We start from the raw sequence: 17846 nt of genomic DNA on the forward strand, positions 1-17846 counted from the left end.
GGACATTGCTCGAACACTCGGGAGGATAGATTTACCCTTCATAAGTTTCCAAGAGACCCAGTTCATCGTGAAAAATGGATTGCACGGGTGCAAACGACGAGAGGTGCGTGGGTTCCAAATGACAGGTAGGTGTGTATAGAGCTACTAAAAAAAACAATAGTTGGGGGACAGGACGTAATCCTTTCAGAACGTAACAAAAGATCGCGTCCGTAAGTCAGAGGTGCTAAATGTGGTGATGTGCCCGTCGGCGCCATGTCCGCCGATCACGGCTTTGCCCAAGTTTCCGTGTCTCACAGCAGGTGGGCAGACGAGCTGCCGCCGAAGCTGTGCCTCGCAGATTAGCACGGGGCTGGCTCATACATACTGTCTGGGAGTCTGTTGTTAGTTAAAAGTGATCCGCATATCATCTAAATATGGCTCGAAACAATAGGGTAATATTGCCCCGGACACTTCACTCGATTGTGAGATGTTCTCTTCTTTGAAAAGAGCTTCCGTGTCAGAAGGGGCGTGTTCGTCTCCCATAGTAGGGACCACAGCATGTTTTCAATAGCGAATGTCCGGGGGTGACGTCACGGGCAGTAGATGCAGCCAATATGGCGACCACATGGAGGTCGAATGACACATCTGCTCATATTTATTTTTTCGTATAGACATTGAAGTGAATAATGTTACATGTAGTTTTCATTACAATATCTATTTTAGAATGTTAATAGGGATGACACTTAGGCTTTAAGTTTTCAAGGTCTACATTGACAACTCCGCATTGTCACTAAGTGTCATTTCTTTAGTGGCAAATACTAAATTGATCGTAGTAGTAGAGTGAGTCACATGAAAATAACAAAAGAAATCGAATAAAGAATACTTAGCGCAGAAGAGAAGCAGAGTTTTGTTTACTCCCACACTCGGCTTTGCCGTCCACCCACTCGTACAATCGAGTTTACAGGTCAATCATGCCTTATCTCCACAGACTTCCTCAAAGTTGCAGGAGTTCTCTAGTTCTACTGAACTTACAGTATCTATCAACAAACGTACAAATACACATATGGGGCGAGTTGGGATATTCATTGCAATGCAAAGTAATGTAATATTATGAGTAAATCATGCACAGTTCATTTATTTAAAAAAAAAAAAAGCAGCTTAGTTTTTACCAGACGTGCGTAGATTATATGGCTGGACCAATCAAACAAGCAGAGCATGAAAGAAGCGAGGCCACTGGACACACGATGACCCGGCTTGACTATAATCATGGACTTTATACGCGCTTGACGCAGCCTCTTTTAATCTCTGAGGATCCGCGGAAGCTGCAGCACATCTCTGAGCTCTCAGAAGCTTAAAGCTTTTAGCAATTTTGGTCTTGGGCTGAAGATTTTCCAGCCAGCAATGCCAGTAAATGAACAATATCCCGCAACCTTTTTCATGAAATATCATCAAATTGGTCCGGTGTCGGGATGAATAGGCAATAAAGTGAACCCCCGTCTATATCGCGGTTCATCATTTGAACCCCCGGTGGACGTCAAATTTTGGAGTGATTGTTTTTCATGGCATTTTTTTTTTTCACTAGCAAGTCAGAACCACTTTGTACTACAATATGGGCTGTTTACACTGATGTCCCATCCATTTGCCGCTTATCCTCATGAGGGTCGCGGGGAGTGCTGGAGCCTATCCCGGCTGTCAACGGGCAGGAGGCGGGGAGCACCCTGAACTGGTTGCCAGCCAATCGCAGGGCACATCGAGACAAACAACCACACTCACAATCACACCTTATGGCAATTTAGAGTGTCCAATTAATGTTGCATGTTTTTGGAATGTGGGAGGAAACTGCTTAATTACTTAATTACCCATACACCACTGCACGCTGCCATTTTACTCCCCTATATCTTTACATCCAGTTACACGCCACAATGACGCATCGATTATCAACGACCAGTTTTTCAGCCAGAATAAGCTTTTTTTCTCTCAGTATGTCGCCACGACTGCAGCCGAAGACAGCGAATTTAAAGGTTTGCACGTTGTCACTTCTGCCAAACGGCGGTGTTTTGAAGGACCTGACTGTTGCGATTGGCAATGTAAATGGCGGACCGTACCACAACTCTCTGACAGCTGAGAACCGCAGAGAAGATCGGTGCCGTTAAACGGGATCCTTACGGAATTCCATTAACGACTTTCTCGACAGAGAGAAAAGACTGGCTGGACGTGACATACGTCGACGTGGTAGACGACCTGATTTTTAATGTCTCTGGATACACAAAAGAGCAGTTCAAACATTACAAGTCCATGGACACCGACAAGATCTTCCAGGACAGCTGGCTGAAAGATATTCTGCATTTGAAGATCGAAGGCTTCCACTTCATGTGTGCTGAGGCAATGGGCAACTAAAATCTACATATATTAATTATTCAATATATTTACTTCTAATATATATGTAATGGTTATTTCTGCAAATGTTATGAACAAGCCTATATGTAAACCTGCATTTACAAGGAGCAAAGGTCATGTTTTGGGAGCACCATTGAGTGGAACTCGACAACTTGTTACCCAGTGAACTTGTTCGACGCAACTAGCTGCTAAAGGCTAAACGGGACCTCGGCCCACTCGGCGACTCTTTGAAGCGAACTTTCTTGTCGCCTTTCCAGCGAAACAAGCGCACGGAGATCGAGACGCGACGAAGACAAGCTGCTGAAAACTCACCCAACTCCCCAAAACGTTTTGCTCAAACAGTACTCTTCTCTGCAGTTTTTGGAAGTTGGGTGAGTTGAGGAATGCGCTCGGCAAAGAAAGCGTGTAAACAAAACGCACACAAACGATACTAATGCGCTATTTAAGATTTGTGGCCAACTTTTTCTGCAGATTCTCGCTCCTTGTTTTCAACCTACGGCACCGCAAATAAGCATCTTATTAAAAGTTCTTCTACTCAATGTACCAACGACGGGCTCAGGGAAACAAAATGGCTGTCGTCAGCTTTTTGCCCGAAGCAGCAAAACGGGTGACGTCACGAGAAAACAAAGGATACCGGGCAACACTGCGGTCGACTGGAAGACACGCTGTGTAACAGAGGAAGAGAAGTAAGAAGCAGAAGAGAAAAAAATGAAACAAAAATTCCGTTAAGAGTCATGGTTCCCACTGGCAGAGAAAATACAAGTCATTTTTTATCCTTTTATGCTATTTGCCGCTCCGTGTGGTACTGTAAGTGTTTGAATTTGCACGCTAATTTCCATGACCCCATCTATGGCATTTTCAACAATATGTTAGCCTTAAGATAACAGACAAACGTTAGCTCATATGATGTGGTTTGTTTGAACATTTTAGTGTCTGTATACTATTGGGTTAGTGTTAATTCTCTTTTTTGATACATCAATTTTCACAAAGATGGCAAATAAACAGCTTGAAGGAAGCCTGCTCAGCCTCTTATTTGGAGAAATGCGAGCGAGAGTTTTCTTTTCATTTCCTCAAAGCGATGTTACATGCTAGCCTCCCATTTCTTGACAGCAAGAGAATGAGAACAGGCGCTTGGGAAAACTTCATAAAGTGTTTTGATGTATACATTTAGGTTTGCTTGGATCAGTTTCAATATGTATAAACTTGTTTTTGTATGATCTCTCTATATTGTGGATTTCCACCGACAGGGGGGGTCAGCGTGGAGCGTATCCCACATGACAAACGGGGGTGGGGGTGGGGTGGGGGATCAAAGAATTGCTTATGCTGCTTTTCCTTTTGTTTTATGATTTGTGACACTTAACATGTACTTCTCACTACTGCTACTGCATTTTTCAACAATGAGGAGCACATTTTCAAGAGGAGAATGGAGGACGAAGAGAACATCTTGGGTACGAGGTGTGAAGAGGAGAAAGTGTGAAGGAGGTGTGGCGTGGGATGAGAAAGATTGCTGGCTCAAGACCGCCTGGCCAAATTGCTGAGTGGACCACAAATGATCATGAGAGGGAGGGAGAGAAAATCCTGTTTTCATCCAGTTTGACAAGCGCCCTGGTCACCCACAACAAGGCTGCCTTCCTTTTGACAGTGTGACTGATTACACGCCACCTCTTGTTGATCCTTCCCCGCACGGAAAGGTCAACTCAGCCCCTGCGCCCGTCAAACCTCCGAACACGAGCTCATCGCAACCCTGCAATCGTGAGCAGGCGACGCGGCGCCCAGTCGTTCCGCGATTAGAATTTGATGCTGCTGCCTCAAAAAGGTAGAAAATCTGCTGTACTCCCCCAAAGTCAATACAACTGACCGCCAACACAATAATGAACTTTTGGGGGAAATGTGATAATACTGCCAAATCCAATCACTGGTCAGCCTGCATTTCAACAGCACCTTTTGAAGCCGCTTTACAATGTTTCCTGTTCACCACAATAAAGCTGTTAAAGCATTTAGTCCAGGGGTGCTCAATGCGTCAATCGCGGGACGGCGTACCCGAAAAAAAAAAAAAAAAAAAAAAGACCTCAGCCAATGTTCCCTCTAAACTATGCGCGTGGTGCAGTGTTGCGCGCTACAACAAAAAAATCCAATGCAAATTGAAAGTATAACATACAGTTATTCAGTTTGTGGCATTTTGCAATGTGATTCAATGAGTGAGGGATGACTGGGTGTTACATCCAATGGCACAATTCACATACGTAGTGTAAAAAAATGAAAAGAAGAAGCCACTGGTTTCTTTTAGCCAGCACACGGAACTTTCTCTAGCAACGACTGCTGCTCACACTCTCTTTTTTCTTAGTTAACCTTACACCCCCTCCTCCCCCGCGCTTAAAGACGTACACTCATAATTACAAATGTTACAGTACTTATGCGGCCCATCAATGTGTTTTATAATGACAGCGTCCACAGTTTGGGCAATGTAGAGCAAAGACGAGCTAGACATGCTGCTTATGTTTACTTTCGATATTAATGGAGAAAGTTAAAAAAAGAAATGCTGTCGTTTTAAGATGTGGAACGACTGTCGGAGTATGTGAATAATCGAAGAAAAAGTGGTTAAACTGGATGAGATTTTCTCTTTTCCGAGTGGGAAAAAAGTAGAAAGTGCAGGATGAGATGTTGTGTCATTTCAAAATTCCACCTTGGCACAGCCTGATCTGGGATGAAAGGACAGACAATACAGTACACACAAAAAGCTAATTCTGTATTTTAAATATAGGAGGCAACATAACATCACCATCATCATCACCCCGTATCGTTAGCTTGTGAGAGGCTGGCTGCTTGAAAAGTAGACTTTGAGGTAAAAAAAAAAAAAAAAAAGTCTGGACACCCCTGATTTAGTCAAGAGTCTTAATCTCTATCTTAAAGTGACCTGGAGTAGTAGTACACTCTTTGTACACTGTTACAGCCCACTGTAAGACATTTCTGGCAGCTTTGGCAAACTAGCAGCAAACCTACATGCTACTTTTTTAAAATCAGTAGAATTTTCTGCCACCACAACTTGTGTACAGTTTTGGCTCATGAGTTGTCTTTGAACTAATTAGTGACAAATCCTTACGAGCTGGGTCTAGTAGTGTTATTGTTGCAGCACAATAATCTGTCTGTAAAATTGAATTGGGTACTAGTACTTGATAAGTGGCAGTAGTATTATTGTTAGACATCTGTTCCACTAGTGTGCCCTAGTGCTTCTACAAGTGCAAACAATTGCTGGCTTGTGTTATGAACTAGTAGCCTCCTGAAACCTACTAGAAGCACCATGATCCCCACTAGTGTTTTATTTTTCATCACTTGTGGCGCAGTTGTTCTACTAGTGGGCCAAAGTCGTCTGACAGTGTGCAGAAATGTCACGCAATAGTGTGTGATACACAGTAGTGTAAAAAATTATTTCTTCGACTTGTCCGCTGAATGTTCCTACTCGTGTGGACAAAGAGGAGCAATATGGATTCAATGGAGAAGAAAATAATCTTTATTACACTATATATTACTAAATTTTGCAGCAATGCAGAATCAGGATTGTCGAAAGAAATCAGTGCCCCTAATAGTTGGGTAGGTTATGTGTCTTGCTGCGGGGCACAGCTAATGTTGGCCTGTGTCAACTCCCTTATCAAAAATATTACAAAAATATGTTCAGCAATTAGGACTGGAGTGCACCGAAGACACTCCCTCATTTGACTCTGAAATGATCACAATGGCTCACTTGAGGTTACTTGGACAATAAACACATTGCCCAACATTGTGTGTGGTGCTCGTCAGTTTTTTTTCCCACTACTAGTGCTACTTTTGGCTTTGTACAACCATTAGCTTAATGTCAAGAATATCAAATAAATGCTCCAACTGGGCAGCACCGTGCAGCAGCTGGTAAAGTGTTGGAGGACCCGGGTTCAATCCCAGCCCCGCCTGCGTGGAGTTGGCATGTTCTCCCCGTACCTGTGTGGCTTTTCTCCGGGGACTCTGGTTTCCTCCCACATCTCAAAAATATGCAACATTAATTGGACACTCTTGCTTCTACGTGTGATTGTGAGTGCGGCTGTTTGTCTCGATGTGCCCTGCGATTGGCTGGCGACCAGTTCAGGGTGTACCTTGCCTCCTGCCTGTTGACAGCTGGGATAGGCTCCAGCATGCCCCGTGACCCTCGTGAGGATAAGTGGCAAAGAAAATGGATGAATGGATGCTCAAACAGCTTTGATACACTTGATATAGAATAATGCTCAATTATGTTTTCATGCAGCCGTTTAAGCATTTTATTTTCAAATTTGATATCTATGTTAAAGTCCATGTACGAGTATGCTTGTTGTCCTCACTTGTAGGCCATCTTTGGCATACTAGTAGGACAACTATATATTACCACTGAGGTCAATCTGTGCAACTATAGTATGTGTTACTACTACTCCCATTACCAGTGACATCATCCATCCATCCATTTTCTATGACACTTATCCTCACAAGGGTCACAGGCATGTTGGAGCCTATCCCAGCTGTCGACGGGCAGGAGGCGGGGTACACCCTGAACTGATCGCCAGCCAATTGCAGGGCACATGGAGACAGACAAAACCCGCACTCACAATCACACCTATGTTCAATTTAGAGTGTCCAATTAATGTTGAACGTTTTTGGGACGCGGGAGGAAACCGGAGTGCCCGGAGGAAACCGACGCAGACACGGGGAGAACATGCAAACTCCACACAGGCGGGTCTGGGATCGAACCCGAGACCAACACTTTCCAGCTGCTCCACCGTGCCGCCCCAGTGACATGAAATTACAGTCACTAAAATCTAGCACCTCTTTACTAGTATTAGTTGCGGCATTACCGCACAGTTTCATGGACATCAAGGATCGTGAATAAAGGCGTGTGTCCACCCCACATTTTCCTGGTTTATTATGTCAAAATGACTTCTTTGAAATAAGGTCATGAAAACCAGAAAGCCAGAAATGAATAAAGATTCCAATATACAAAATATTATGCTACTGTATATAAAGTATGCATGCTTGTTTGTATAATGTAGCCCAATTTCTGTCTCGCAGCTTGACACGATCACGCCAACATTTTCCCACATGGGAACATGAAAGCTTTTGTTTTAAATTTAGAGCAAATACACAATGTTCATAACTTTCATGTGGAGTAAATATTAGCAAGCCCAGCCAGTACTTGCGCAGCCCACTTTTGTCTTTATCCTCAATTCCATCTCCACCGTCTAAACGAAAGCGCCAGCTGACAGGAGAAACTGGCAGGCTTTAATGCCGATCCACTCCTGAGGGAATCGCTTTTATGCCCGCACCACAAAGCACAAATGAACAGACATCTAAGGTTATGCGGAGAAGCGGAAGGAAAAAGAAGAGGAAGAAGCGCCTCGTGAACCAGCACAGATTGTAAACGGAGAGGCGGGAGACAATTTCGTGACGAGCTCACGAGGCGCTTCAACTCCACCGCTCGCTGGTAGTTTGACCGACACGCCGCATAGGAAGATCATCAAATGAAGTTGGGCCATGCCATCTCACTTAACTATTAATAGTTCCACTCAATGTATAGTCGATGAATATTGTTCTTACGCTGTCATCGCCATGGCAACACCAGATTATCTTCTTTCTAAAGTGTTTTCCAACCTTTATAGACCCAAGGCATGTGGAAAAATGTCACAGCATACTACTAAACACCAATGGGACCAAAAAAATATATATAAATACTGATTGGAATGAATATCTTGACTCAATTTACTCACAAATGCAGTTACTCGGGGTAAGATCTGAGCCTGTTTAGGAGAACACAAATCTATGATTCCGTTTTATGAAGGGCGACACGTAGACCAAAGTACAGTACTGTGACCTCCTTTCTTCAAGTGGAAGAGCATTTAAATGTTCTACCTGTGAAGAGCCATCGCTGGCATATATTAATGAACAAAGATTCATTATTTGCAGTAAATTGACTTTCGTGGAGCAATTTAGCAAAAACGCATCATATCCTGCGGCCACACCTGATGATGCCTCAAGGCACTCGGTGGTCGGAAAAGATAAAGATCGTGTGCGAGAGCGAGAGAGAGAGATGGATGGAGGATGGATGGATGGATGGATGGATGGATGGATGATGGATGGATGGATGGAGGATGGATGGATGGATGGATGGATGGATGGATGGATGGAGGATGGATGGATGGATGGATGGATAGATAGATAGATAGATAGATAGATAGATAGATAGATAGATAGATAGATAGAGATAGATAGATAGATAGATAGATAGATAGATAGATAGATAGATAGATAGATAGATAGATAGATAGATAGATAGATAGATAGATAGATAGATAGATAGATAGATAGATAGATAGATAGATTCTACAGGATGGTGTGCACCTAAGGTTCAGTTCTTGGGACTACCTCTTGGCATTTTTCTAGATTTCAAGATGTCCATCATAACCAGCATTCTCCTTGATTTCAACATCTTGTTTTTCCTGACACGGGTCAAATTTGACTTGCAATAGCTTCAGTGTACACAGACATTGTCGCACTTGTTCAAAAGAATGTTTTGTGTCTGTGTGTAGTTTCGGTGATATTAGAAATTTCCATCACATTTTTAGTGTCAAAGGGGCCAAATTCGGCCAAATTTGACCCAAACAGTATCTACGGGTTAAGACAGTCACTTCATTCTCCAGGAAAAGAATGGGCACATTAAATTAATTATGTTTTCCATGACAATCAAGACTAGAAGGAGAAGGAACAACACGTACCTGCCACAGAATTTGGACGGGGCATCATGAAAGAAGAGGCGGCGTGTATGTTGTGCTGTGGGAGGGGCCTCTTTGGTGGCGGGGGCGTCCTGGGCTCCTTAATATCGCCTCTCACTGACGTCTCCTCGAGTTGGATGGCGGGATGACTCCGGGGAGGCCCAAGATGGTTGTCCTCGCCTGCGTGTCCCGTGACTACAACAGCGCCCCCTGTGGCTTCGTCCATCGTCGCATCTGAACTGGAGACGCTTCGCTCCTCATTCTCAGAAGAACTAGTGATGGTCGCTAGACACAAGAGGAATATTGGTGAGGTACGCCAGGCATATGGACAAAAATCTAACACAATGGCGCAGTGGCTCGTAAATTTCATTTCTTCCATAAACAAACTCGGAATTAAATGTACTCATATTTTAAATCAGTATTCCTTATTGGAATTCATCATCAATTCATTCCAGTCCCTTAAAATAATATATTTTTAATGAAGGAAAGTAGTAATCATATTGGACTAAAAAGAGAATAACAAGATAACGCAAAGAAATAAACTGGTTTGAGAAACTGTAACTATTGTGACATTTGTTACATTTAATGTAATGATAAGGACGTTATAAAAAAATACACATTGCATTGTGGGAATTACGTAGCACAATGTCACATATGCTTGTTTACGTCAGCATTGGCAGTAAGCTTTGTGAGCGATCCCGCGAATTGTTAGATAGCGGCCTGTCCGTGCGCTGACTTGACTTCCTGTTCCTTACGGTCTTGTTTAATCAGTGTTGTGTTCTCTTTTTTTATTAATTTCATTTACCAATCCATCAGTACACAGCTAGCATCGATTGAATGTAACATTTTTTTTCTGTGAAATCTATCCTCAACTATTTTTACAGCTTGACTGTTAATATGTTTTAGTGCTGATCCTGCAATACCCTCGGATGCCACTAGATGCTGTCAGAGACCCGGATGATAGGAAAGTAGCAATGGGTATCAAGGAAGCACAGTTAAAGTGACCTAGTTTGAATGAGAACGTTAAAAGTAACTTTAGCCTGGGTTGTTAGTGGGCGTTATGGAGAGTCTTAGGTCATAAAGTACGTTCATAAATTTTGACATATGTGCATTTATGTGTGCACATTTTTTCCCCAAATTAAATTACATGTATTTTTTTTGGTGTATATTTGTGACATGAGTTGAATGAGAACGTTAAAAGTAACTTTAGCCTGGGTTGTTAGTGGGCGTTATGGAGAGTCTTAGGTCATAAAGTACGTTCATAAATTTTGACATATGTGCATTTATGTGTGCACATTTTTTCCCCAAATTAAATTACATGTATTTTTTTTGGTGTATATTTGTGACATGAGTTTGAAAAGATAAACAGTCTTGGAAACGTAGTCTGTGGTATATATGTTGTCAATATGGCCACTTATGAAAAATTCAAGGGGCATATCATCTACTCGCATTTTTCTTTTCCATGTTTACTCTATAAAACTGTTTTAAATCCTGTCTGCACAAACTAACATACACATGATGCAACTTTTTCCATTTCAAATACTCACAAATCGGCTTTTATCATTCCTGATGCAGCCTTTGCCCTTTCGTATTTAACTATAAATACGCCATCTATTTAGAGAAAAGTGTCCTATTTTAGGAGCATCAGACCCATAAGCAAGAAAGACAGCAGTGTCCCAGTTTTGACAGCAGGGAGTTGAAGCCTTGAGGCTGAAGTGGCACAGGCGACACACAAAAAAACGGCGGGGATAGGACTACACATTTCGCAGGGACTTGGAGCTTAGTGATGGCTCATCTAACTTCGTATCTGCATCACCTAGAAAGTCTGGCACCTGTCGGCCGGGCTGGTATTCACTCGAGACGTACGGTGAACCCGCTGTTTACCACGGGGCGCTTGTTTTAGAAAACACACAGACAATTTTGATTCTATTTCATAATTGTAGTGCCACCGCATACTTTAAACACATTTAAACTTAATAAAACACAAACAAACAGTTGAAGTTGATTGTTTAGGAGAAATGTTATCATTGTACATCCAAACATTAAAATGTTCAACCGAACCAAATATTTTAGTCTCCTGGTAGCATTGCGGCTTAATGCTATCATATTATGCGAAATACCATAGATGGGCTAACGGATATTAGCATAGTTGGTATGGGTATCATAATCCTTCAAACAATATCGGCTTTGAGGCACACGTGCAAAATGGAGACAACACGTGCAAATGGACCACACAACATTTCACACAGCCATACTAAATCTCTGCTATGTCAGAGCAACGCTACTCCTATCACTTCTATCACTATCGCTTCTCCCTCCTCCACCCCTCTCATTTACGCATATATTCTTCATTCCTCTCCTTTCCTCTAACTGTTCCTCGGCCTGCTCCCTGCTTTCACTGCAGATCACAATATCATCTGCGAACATCATGGTCCAAGAGGATTCCAGTCTAACCTCGTCTGTCACCCTATCCATTATACCGCAAACAGGAAGGGGCTCAGCGCGGAACCATGATGCAGTCCCACCTCCACCTTAAATTCTTCTGACACACCTATGGCGCATCTCACCGCTGTTCTGCTGCAGTACCACAGTTCCTCTCTTGGTACTCTGTCAAAAAAACGGCGTATCATCTAAGACAAACGCTCTTATTTGGTTTGGTTGGCACAGTTTTTACGCCGGATGCCCTTCCTACTGCAACCCCTTTCGAGGTGTGGAGGTCCCAGTGAGAAGCAAAATCCCGACTTCTGGTTTACCAAACCAATGCTCAAACCACTGAGTTATGGGCCCCCCACCTAAACTTAAACATATCTCAACACTGTAAAAAGATCGAAACAAAGCACTCACCTATTATTCCGCTGTCTCTGCTCTCCAGGGTGGAGGTGGGACTTTGCGGCGGCGGGCCAGCGACGAGTGCGGCAGGAGAACACTGAGCGGCGCCGCGTATGGGGCTGGAGAGCGTCCCGCTGGGACTTTGGTTGGAGCCGCCGTGCGGCGGAGCCAGGAGCAAAGGATGGCATAGGTTAGCGCCGCTTAAGGTGGACGAGGGGCTCTCGGAACAAGGAGAGGCGGTGCTGCAGGTCAGGGTGGAGCTGGGGCTCCCCCCCTGAGCGAGAGCGTCGCCCTAGAAAAGAAAGAGACGATAAGTATGAATACAGTGAGGAACTGCCTCTGCAAAGGAAACAAAAAAAAAAGAGAAGGCAAATTACCATCAGTAGTCTCCATTTTCTCCGCAATCGTGTTTGAGCATTTATTCAGTAACGTTGATTTCTAGCTTAAGCCCCGTGTGCAGTATTCTTCTTGTCCTCACTAGCGAGACAATTTAGTACACTCGTAGAATAACTGGTAAAACGATTTGCTTTTTTTTTTCCCCCTGCTAGTGTCACTTTTGCCCTACAAGAGTGCAAATGGTAGTGTTGTATTTCGTTTTACTACTGCGCGCTGTCAAAAGCATTCTGAGGATTTATTCAATCTCTTTTATATCGTCTTGAGGACATGTACTAGTAACCAGTGCGTGCTTTGTCCTCATTAGTAGGACAACTTCAGTGTACTCGTAGGGGCAACTGCGTATTACTTAGGAGGCAAAACTGGGCAGTAGTTGACAACTTGCGTGTGTCTCTTACTCCGAGCGGCACACTGCAAAATGGAACTTTTCCACTGTCGCTGTCGTTTTCTCCGGTTTTTCAGAAGGACAGCTGGTTAGATTCTCAAGTGAATCCTGCGCTGTTGACACTCACCGTTTGCAGAAAACCTCACTCGGCACACACTGCTGTTCAAGGCGGAAGATAACGTCAATAAGACGGCTACGGATATTCGTCGCAGACGAAAGGATACATTTAGGCAGCGAAAAGCCGACGAATACATCGTGTTAATATGTGGATGACAGCTGTGATGCGTGCAAATATTAAAAAAAAAAGAAAAGAAAAGAAAAGATAGCGAAACCACTGATTAAGAATGAGGTAGCGCTGCATGTGTGTGTGCGGGTTTTTATTTTTTTCATTTCTCAACAATGGGAACAATGGTCGGTGATGGTGAACTCAATAGATTATAATAGCTGAAGGATCTTAAAAGGGAGGGGCCAAGAGGGTCCAAAACTTGTACTAAGCTAATAAAGTATCTACAGTACAGTATACTGAAACGGTGAAGATCTGGTTTCACTTTAGTCACAAAAATACTTTCTCAGCATGAAATCTTTGTGTTTAGTTGAATACAAAGCTATTATTGTGTCGTATGAGGGGCAACAGGTTTATTGGACCTTCTGCCATCTACTTTTTGCCTGGCACTAAACATTTGTGGCATGGATAGAGTATATGAACAAAGATACTTACTGCACCTTGTCATTCACCGTCATGGCCGCTTTTATATTCATCAACTGAAATCCAACCGTTTACTGCCACTGACGTATATATCCGTCAAGTACATTTTCTAACCCTAAACACGCAAGAGGTTTCTCACTCATTTTGTCTGTGAAATTAGGGTTTCTAAACCACCGTAATGACCAATGAGTCCCTGTAGATGGCGGCATTGCATGGCGTCGGACATGAGATCTGAACAAATTCAAATTTTGAGTAGATTTCAGTTTATGAAGGGAACTGGTTTCTCACAGCGATATGTTTGAAGCCAGGCAAGTTTAGGCAGGTCACACTCGATCGCAGTCTGTATACGTGGTGTAAAAGTAGTCGGGAATGTGTGTCGCGTTCGTGAGAAGAGATGACGCACTTCAAGAAGTCAACGTGGAACGCCATGTAAAAAAACAAAACAACATTGACATTCAGCAAGGGCCACGCGATGAGTCAGTTATTCATGACGTGTTTCTTAGTTGTATATCTGGAGATAAATTATTTTTTTCACCATCAAAGCCAGTATCAGTCTTTTGTCGTTAAGAGTTGAAGGTGTCACAAAAGCAGGAAATAAATTAAAAACCATCAAAGTCACTGCTGTTTTGACATTTTCCTTCTTAAAAAAAATGCTAGTTTTCTCTCCATTTTTGTCAGAAAACAGTGTTTTTGGCGAAACCACCCAATTCTGCTGCTGATTCTAAAAGAGCAGAAAGGTTAAAAAGGATTTTTTTTTCTGGTGAAAGAAGAGTCTCTTTCTTCTAGTGGGTTCCATCCTTTTTTTCACAGAACACAATGTTCTGTATGTCTTGAAAGATCATTCAAAATGCTCTAAAGTGGTTGGTAATATAGAAAATTTTGTCAATGGGTTAGTTTTAGTAAATAAATGATTATTTTTGGAGCAAATAAGTACAATAATATCATTACAAGTGAATCAATTGAATCATTGCAATCACATGGAAGTATTTGTATTCCATATAGCGTAAGATTTCCCTGGGGGTGATGTTAGAGTATCAAATCTATGTAACAAATAATAACGTAAAATATTAGGGCCAAACTCAAATTTTTCTTTGTATCTTAGATATTGAAGTGTGTCTTCTGCTCATATTTAGTCATGACTATATAACTCATGTTTGAATCATGCTAATTCATCAGTAATGTTTACTAGAGTCCAGGATGTGGGAATGTGCCTTTTATTACCAGATAGATTTGATTTAGTCATTATGATGCAGATATTTTGTGATGCACTTTATTTTCCTTTCATATTTTTGTGATGCGGATCCTTCTGATAGTGTAAGAATGCTGCAAGTCCTCTGTGCCTTTGCACTTGTGATCTGCTACAGCCATAATCTGTCACTCATTTGTGCCCAGAATATTCTGTAAGTAAAAGCTTCGAATAAACTGTTCATCGTCTCCAGCCTGTATTTGGATAACCAACATTCTCACTACCCGAAATTAAACGAACACGTGGAGGAAAACGCGTCCTCCAACAATATATTGAAGACTGGACAAGTAGAGAAAATGACCACAAGTGAAATTGCAATAGAGTAAATACAAATAAAAATAGACTGCGGGTGTTGATTCAACTATCTGCTCACTGTCACAAGTCACATTTTTGTTGTTGTTTGCATCATTACATACAGTATAAATGTAAGATTTTTCAATTTTTTTTTTTTTTTTTTTTAATCAAGTTTGATCAAAAGCATCCCAGGTGCAACGTTTACGTAATGCGAGGAGTCAACAGCACCAACAAGCCATGAAAATTGAAGCAGCTCGCTGATGCTCCTTTTATATCAGCGTCTAATCTATCTCAGCCAGGCCAGGACAAGCGCTCCGCCCTGCCCTCCCCCCCAGGCCCCATTCTTCACGTGATCCCTGCCTGCTATTGCGCCGAAAGCGACTATCTGGAGCTCAGCTGGTGAAATGAGGCTGGCTAAATGGGCCAAGGCACAGAGATGGCGCCACGAGCACATTCCGTACTCATACGGAGGGAGAGTGGGACACTGACAGGAGTCACGTGAGCCGGCAAACTCTTGGTACGCGGACTGGCACACTCTTTGTCCTCACTAGACTAAGACAATTCAAAATAACGAGGGCGAACGAGTACCACGACTCTCTTACAAATCAAAATAATAATAATAATCACACAAAGCAACTTCGTAACATCTCCGAATCAGTCAGAAACATGGTACTAGTGAGGCAAAATTGTGACCTATTTGACATCAGTGCAGTATAAGTGAGGCGCAAGATGTTTAACCAGTACAATTTCTATCACTAGTAGTACACAAGCAAGTACTGCACAGTTTGAAATCACTATAGTAACATGTCATTGTCCTGCCAGTATGCCAAAGTTGACCTACTATTGGGGACAGAGTGTACTAGTGTATGGACTTTAAGGTGATATCAAAGATCCAGCCATTTTATTAGCCGCTTATCCTCACAAGGGTCGCAGGGAGTGCTGGAGCCTCCCACAGCTGTCAACGGGCAGGAGGCAGGGTACACCCTGAACTAGTTGCCAGCCAATCGCAGGGCACGTTGAGACAAACAGCCGCACTCACAATCACACCTAGGGGCAATTTAGAGTGTCCAATTAATGTTGCATGTTTTTGGGATGTGGGAGGCAACCGGAGTGCCTGGAGAAAACCCACACAGGCACGGGGAGAACGTGTAAACTCCACACAGGCGGGGATGGGATCGAACCCGGGTCCTCAGAACTGTGAGGCCAACGCTTTACCAGCTGATCCACCGATATCAAAGATCTAAAATAAATGCTCAAACAATTTTCCTTGATCTCAACCTTCAGGTCCATGTACTAGTATGCTCTTTATCCGCATTTGTAAGACACTTTGGCAGTTAAAAATACGGTAACGGGGAGTACAATTGAAAAAATATCTTTACATTGGTAGAAAAACTGGTATACTAGTAGGATAAAAACATGTGATTTGTGAGGCAAAACTGGGTTCTATTTGACAACTGTGTACAAGTGAAGTGCTATTTGTTAACTAGTACTGGTACTAGTACTTGAAAGAATCAATGAGTTGTAATGAGTAATGAGTGTCACTAGTAGGACTAGAATTTTGGTGGCACAATTAGTGTCCAGAAGGCTTTTAGTTTGTGACAAAAGTTACTCGTGCAGCACAGTTACCACATTTTACGAGCAACGTTTAACTGTGAGTGGCACTAGTAGTGTAGGGAAATCTCACTTGTAAGACACACCAGTTCTAATCTCTCCTCTCTTCGACCCACTGGTGCAATAAATTGTCCTACTAGTGAGGATAAAGAGGATACAAGTACATAGACCTTAAACTGAAGATCAAGGATATTGAATGACTGCGCAAAGGATTTGCCACAAAGTTACATGCGCATATTTTTGCTTAAAATTCAGCTCACGAGGGCAGCAATTTGTTCAATACCCGACTTAGCGTGATGGATTCCCCGCTACTTTAGAGCCTACTTGTTGGGCTTTGGAGTGTTATTAATGCAGCATTAAAATTTACTACCTATTGCTTACTAGTAGCACTAGTAGACAAGATGAGGGAGCTTCTCTTATATCGCGCATTTTATAAAAAAGGTTACGCAGTGTTACATTTAAAAACATTTTACATTATAAGGAGCGGTGAAACAGTGGAGCAGGTGGGAAGCGTTGGCCTCACAGTTCGAGGTCCCGAGTTCAATTCCGGCCCCGCCTGTGTGGAGTTGGCATGTCCTCCCCGTGCCTGCCTCGGTTTTCTCCGGGCACTTTGGTTTCCTCCCACATCCCAAAAACACACGACATTAACTGGACACTCTATTTTGCCCCTAGGTGTGATCTCTATGTGCCCTGTGATTGGGTGGCGACCAGTTCAGGGTGTACCCTGCCTCCTGCCCGTCGACAGCTGGGATTGGCTCCAGCACTACCCGCGACCCTTGTGAGGATAAGCGGCTAAGAAAATGGATGGACGGATTACAAGAAATGATAGATATTTAAGAACAAAGCGCATAAACAAGAGACATCTTACTAAAATTATTAATGGAAAGTATGATTTTTCATGACCTTAAAATGCTTTAAAATATAGTCACTAAATTGTAAGCATGGGGGGGGGGGGAGAATAGGCAGTTGTGGCAAAATGTTACTAGTAAGACATCCAGTGAATTGGATTACTAGTGAGGACAAAGAGTGTACTAGTACACAGACCCTAAGATGGATGCCAAGGATATGGAATGAAAGCGCAAACAACGTGAACAAGGATTGCAGCATAATTCATTTGGCATGTATGTGTAAATCATTTCTAATTTGATGATTGAATACAATGAAGATCATTAGTTAGAGCAGGTACTCATCACGTTGTGAATTGTTTCTCCATTAAATAAAGCTGACAGAAAATTTAAACGTTAT

The 17846-nt window shown here is 42.6% G+C and overlaps 1 protein-coding gene across 1 annotated transcript in view; it reads right to left on the minus strand.

The window, feature by feature from the left end:
* tanc1a (tetratricopeptide repeat, ankyrin repeat and coiled-coil containing 1a) overlaps nucleotides 1-17846 on the minus strand; it is a 69297-nt gene that overhangs the window by 39086 nt on the left and 12365 nt on the right. Inside the window, 2 exon segments of the mRNA XM_061813925.1 lie at nucleotides 9141-9422; nucleotides 11982-12258. Coding sequence (XP_061669909.1) covers nucleotides 9141-9422; nucleotides 11982-12258 — 559 coding nt within the window.

Source organism: Syngnathoides biaculeatus, chromosome 3 (genome assembly GCF_019802595.1).
Source record: "Syngnathoides biaculeatus isolate LvHL_M chromosome 3, ASM1980259v1, whole genome shotgun sequence".
NCBI classification, from domain to species: Eukaryota; Metazoa; Chordata; class Actinopteri; order Syngnathiformes; family Syngnathidae; genus Syngnathoides; species Syngnathoides biaculeatus.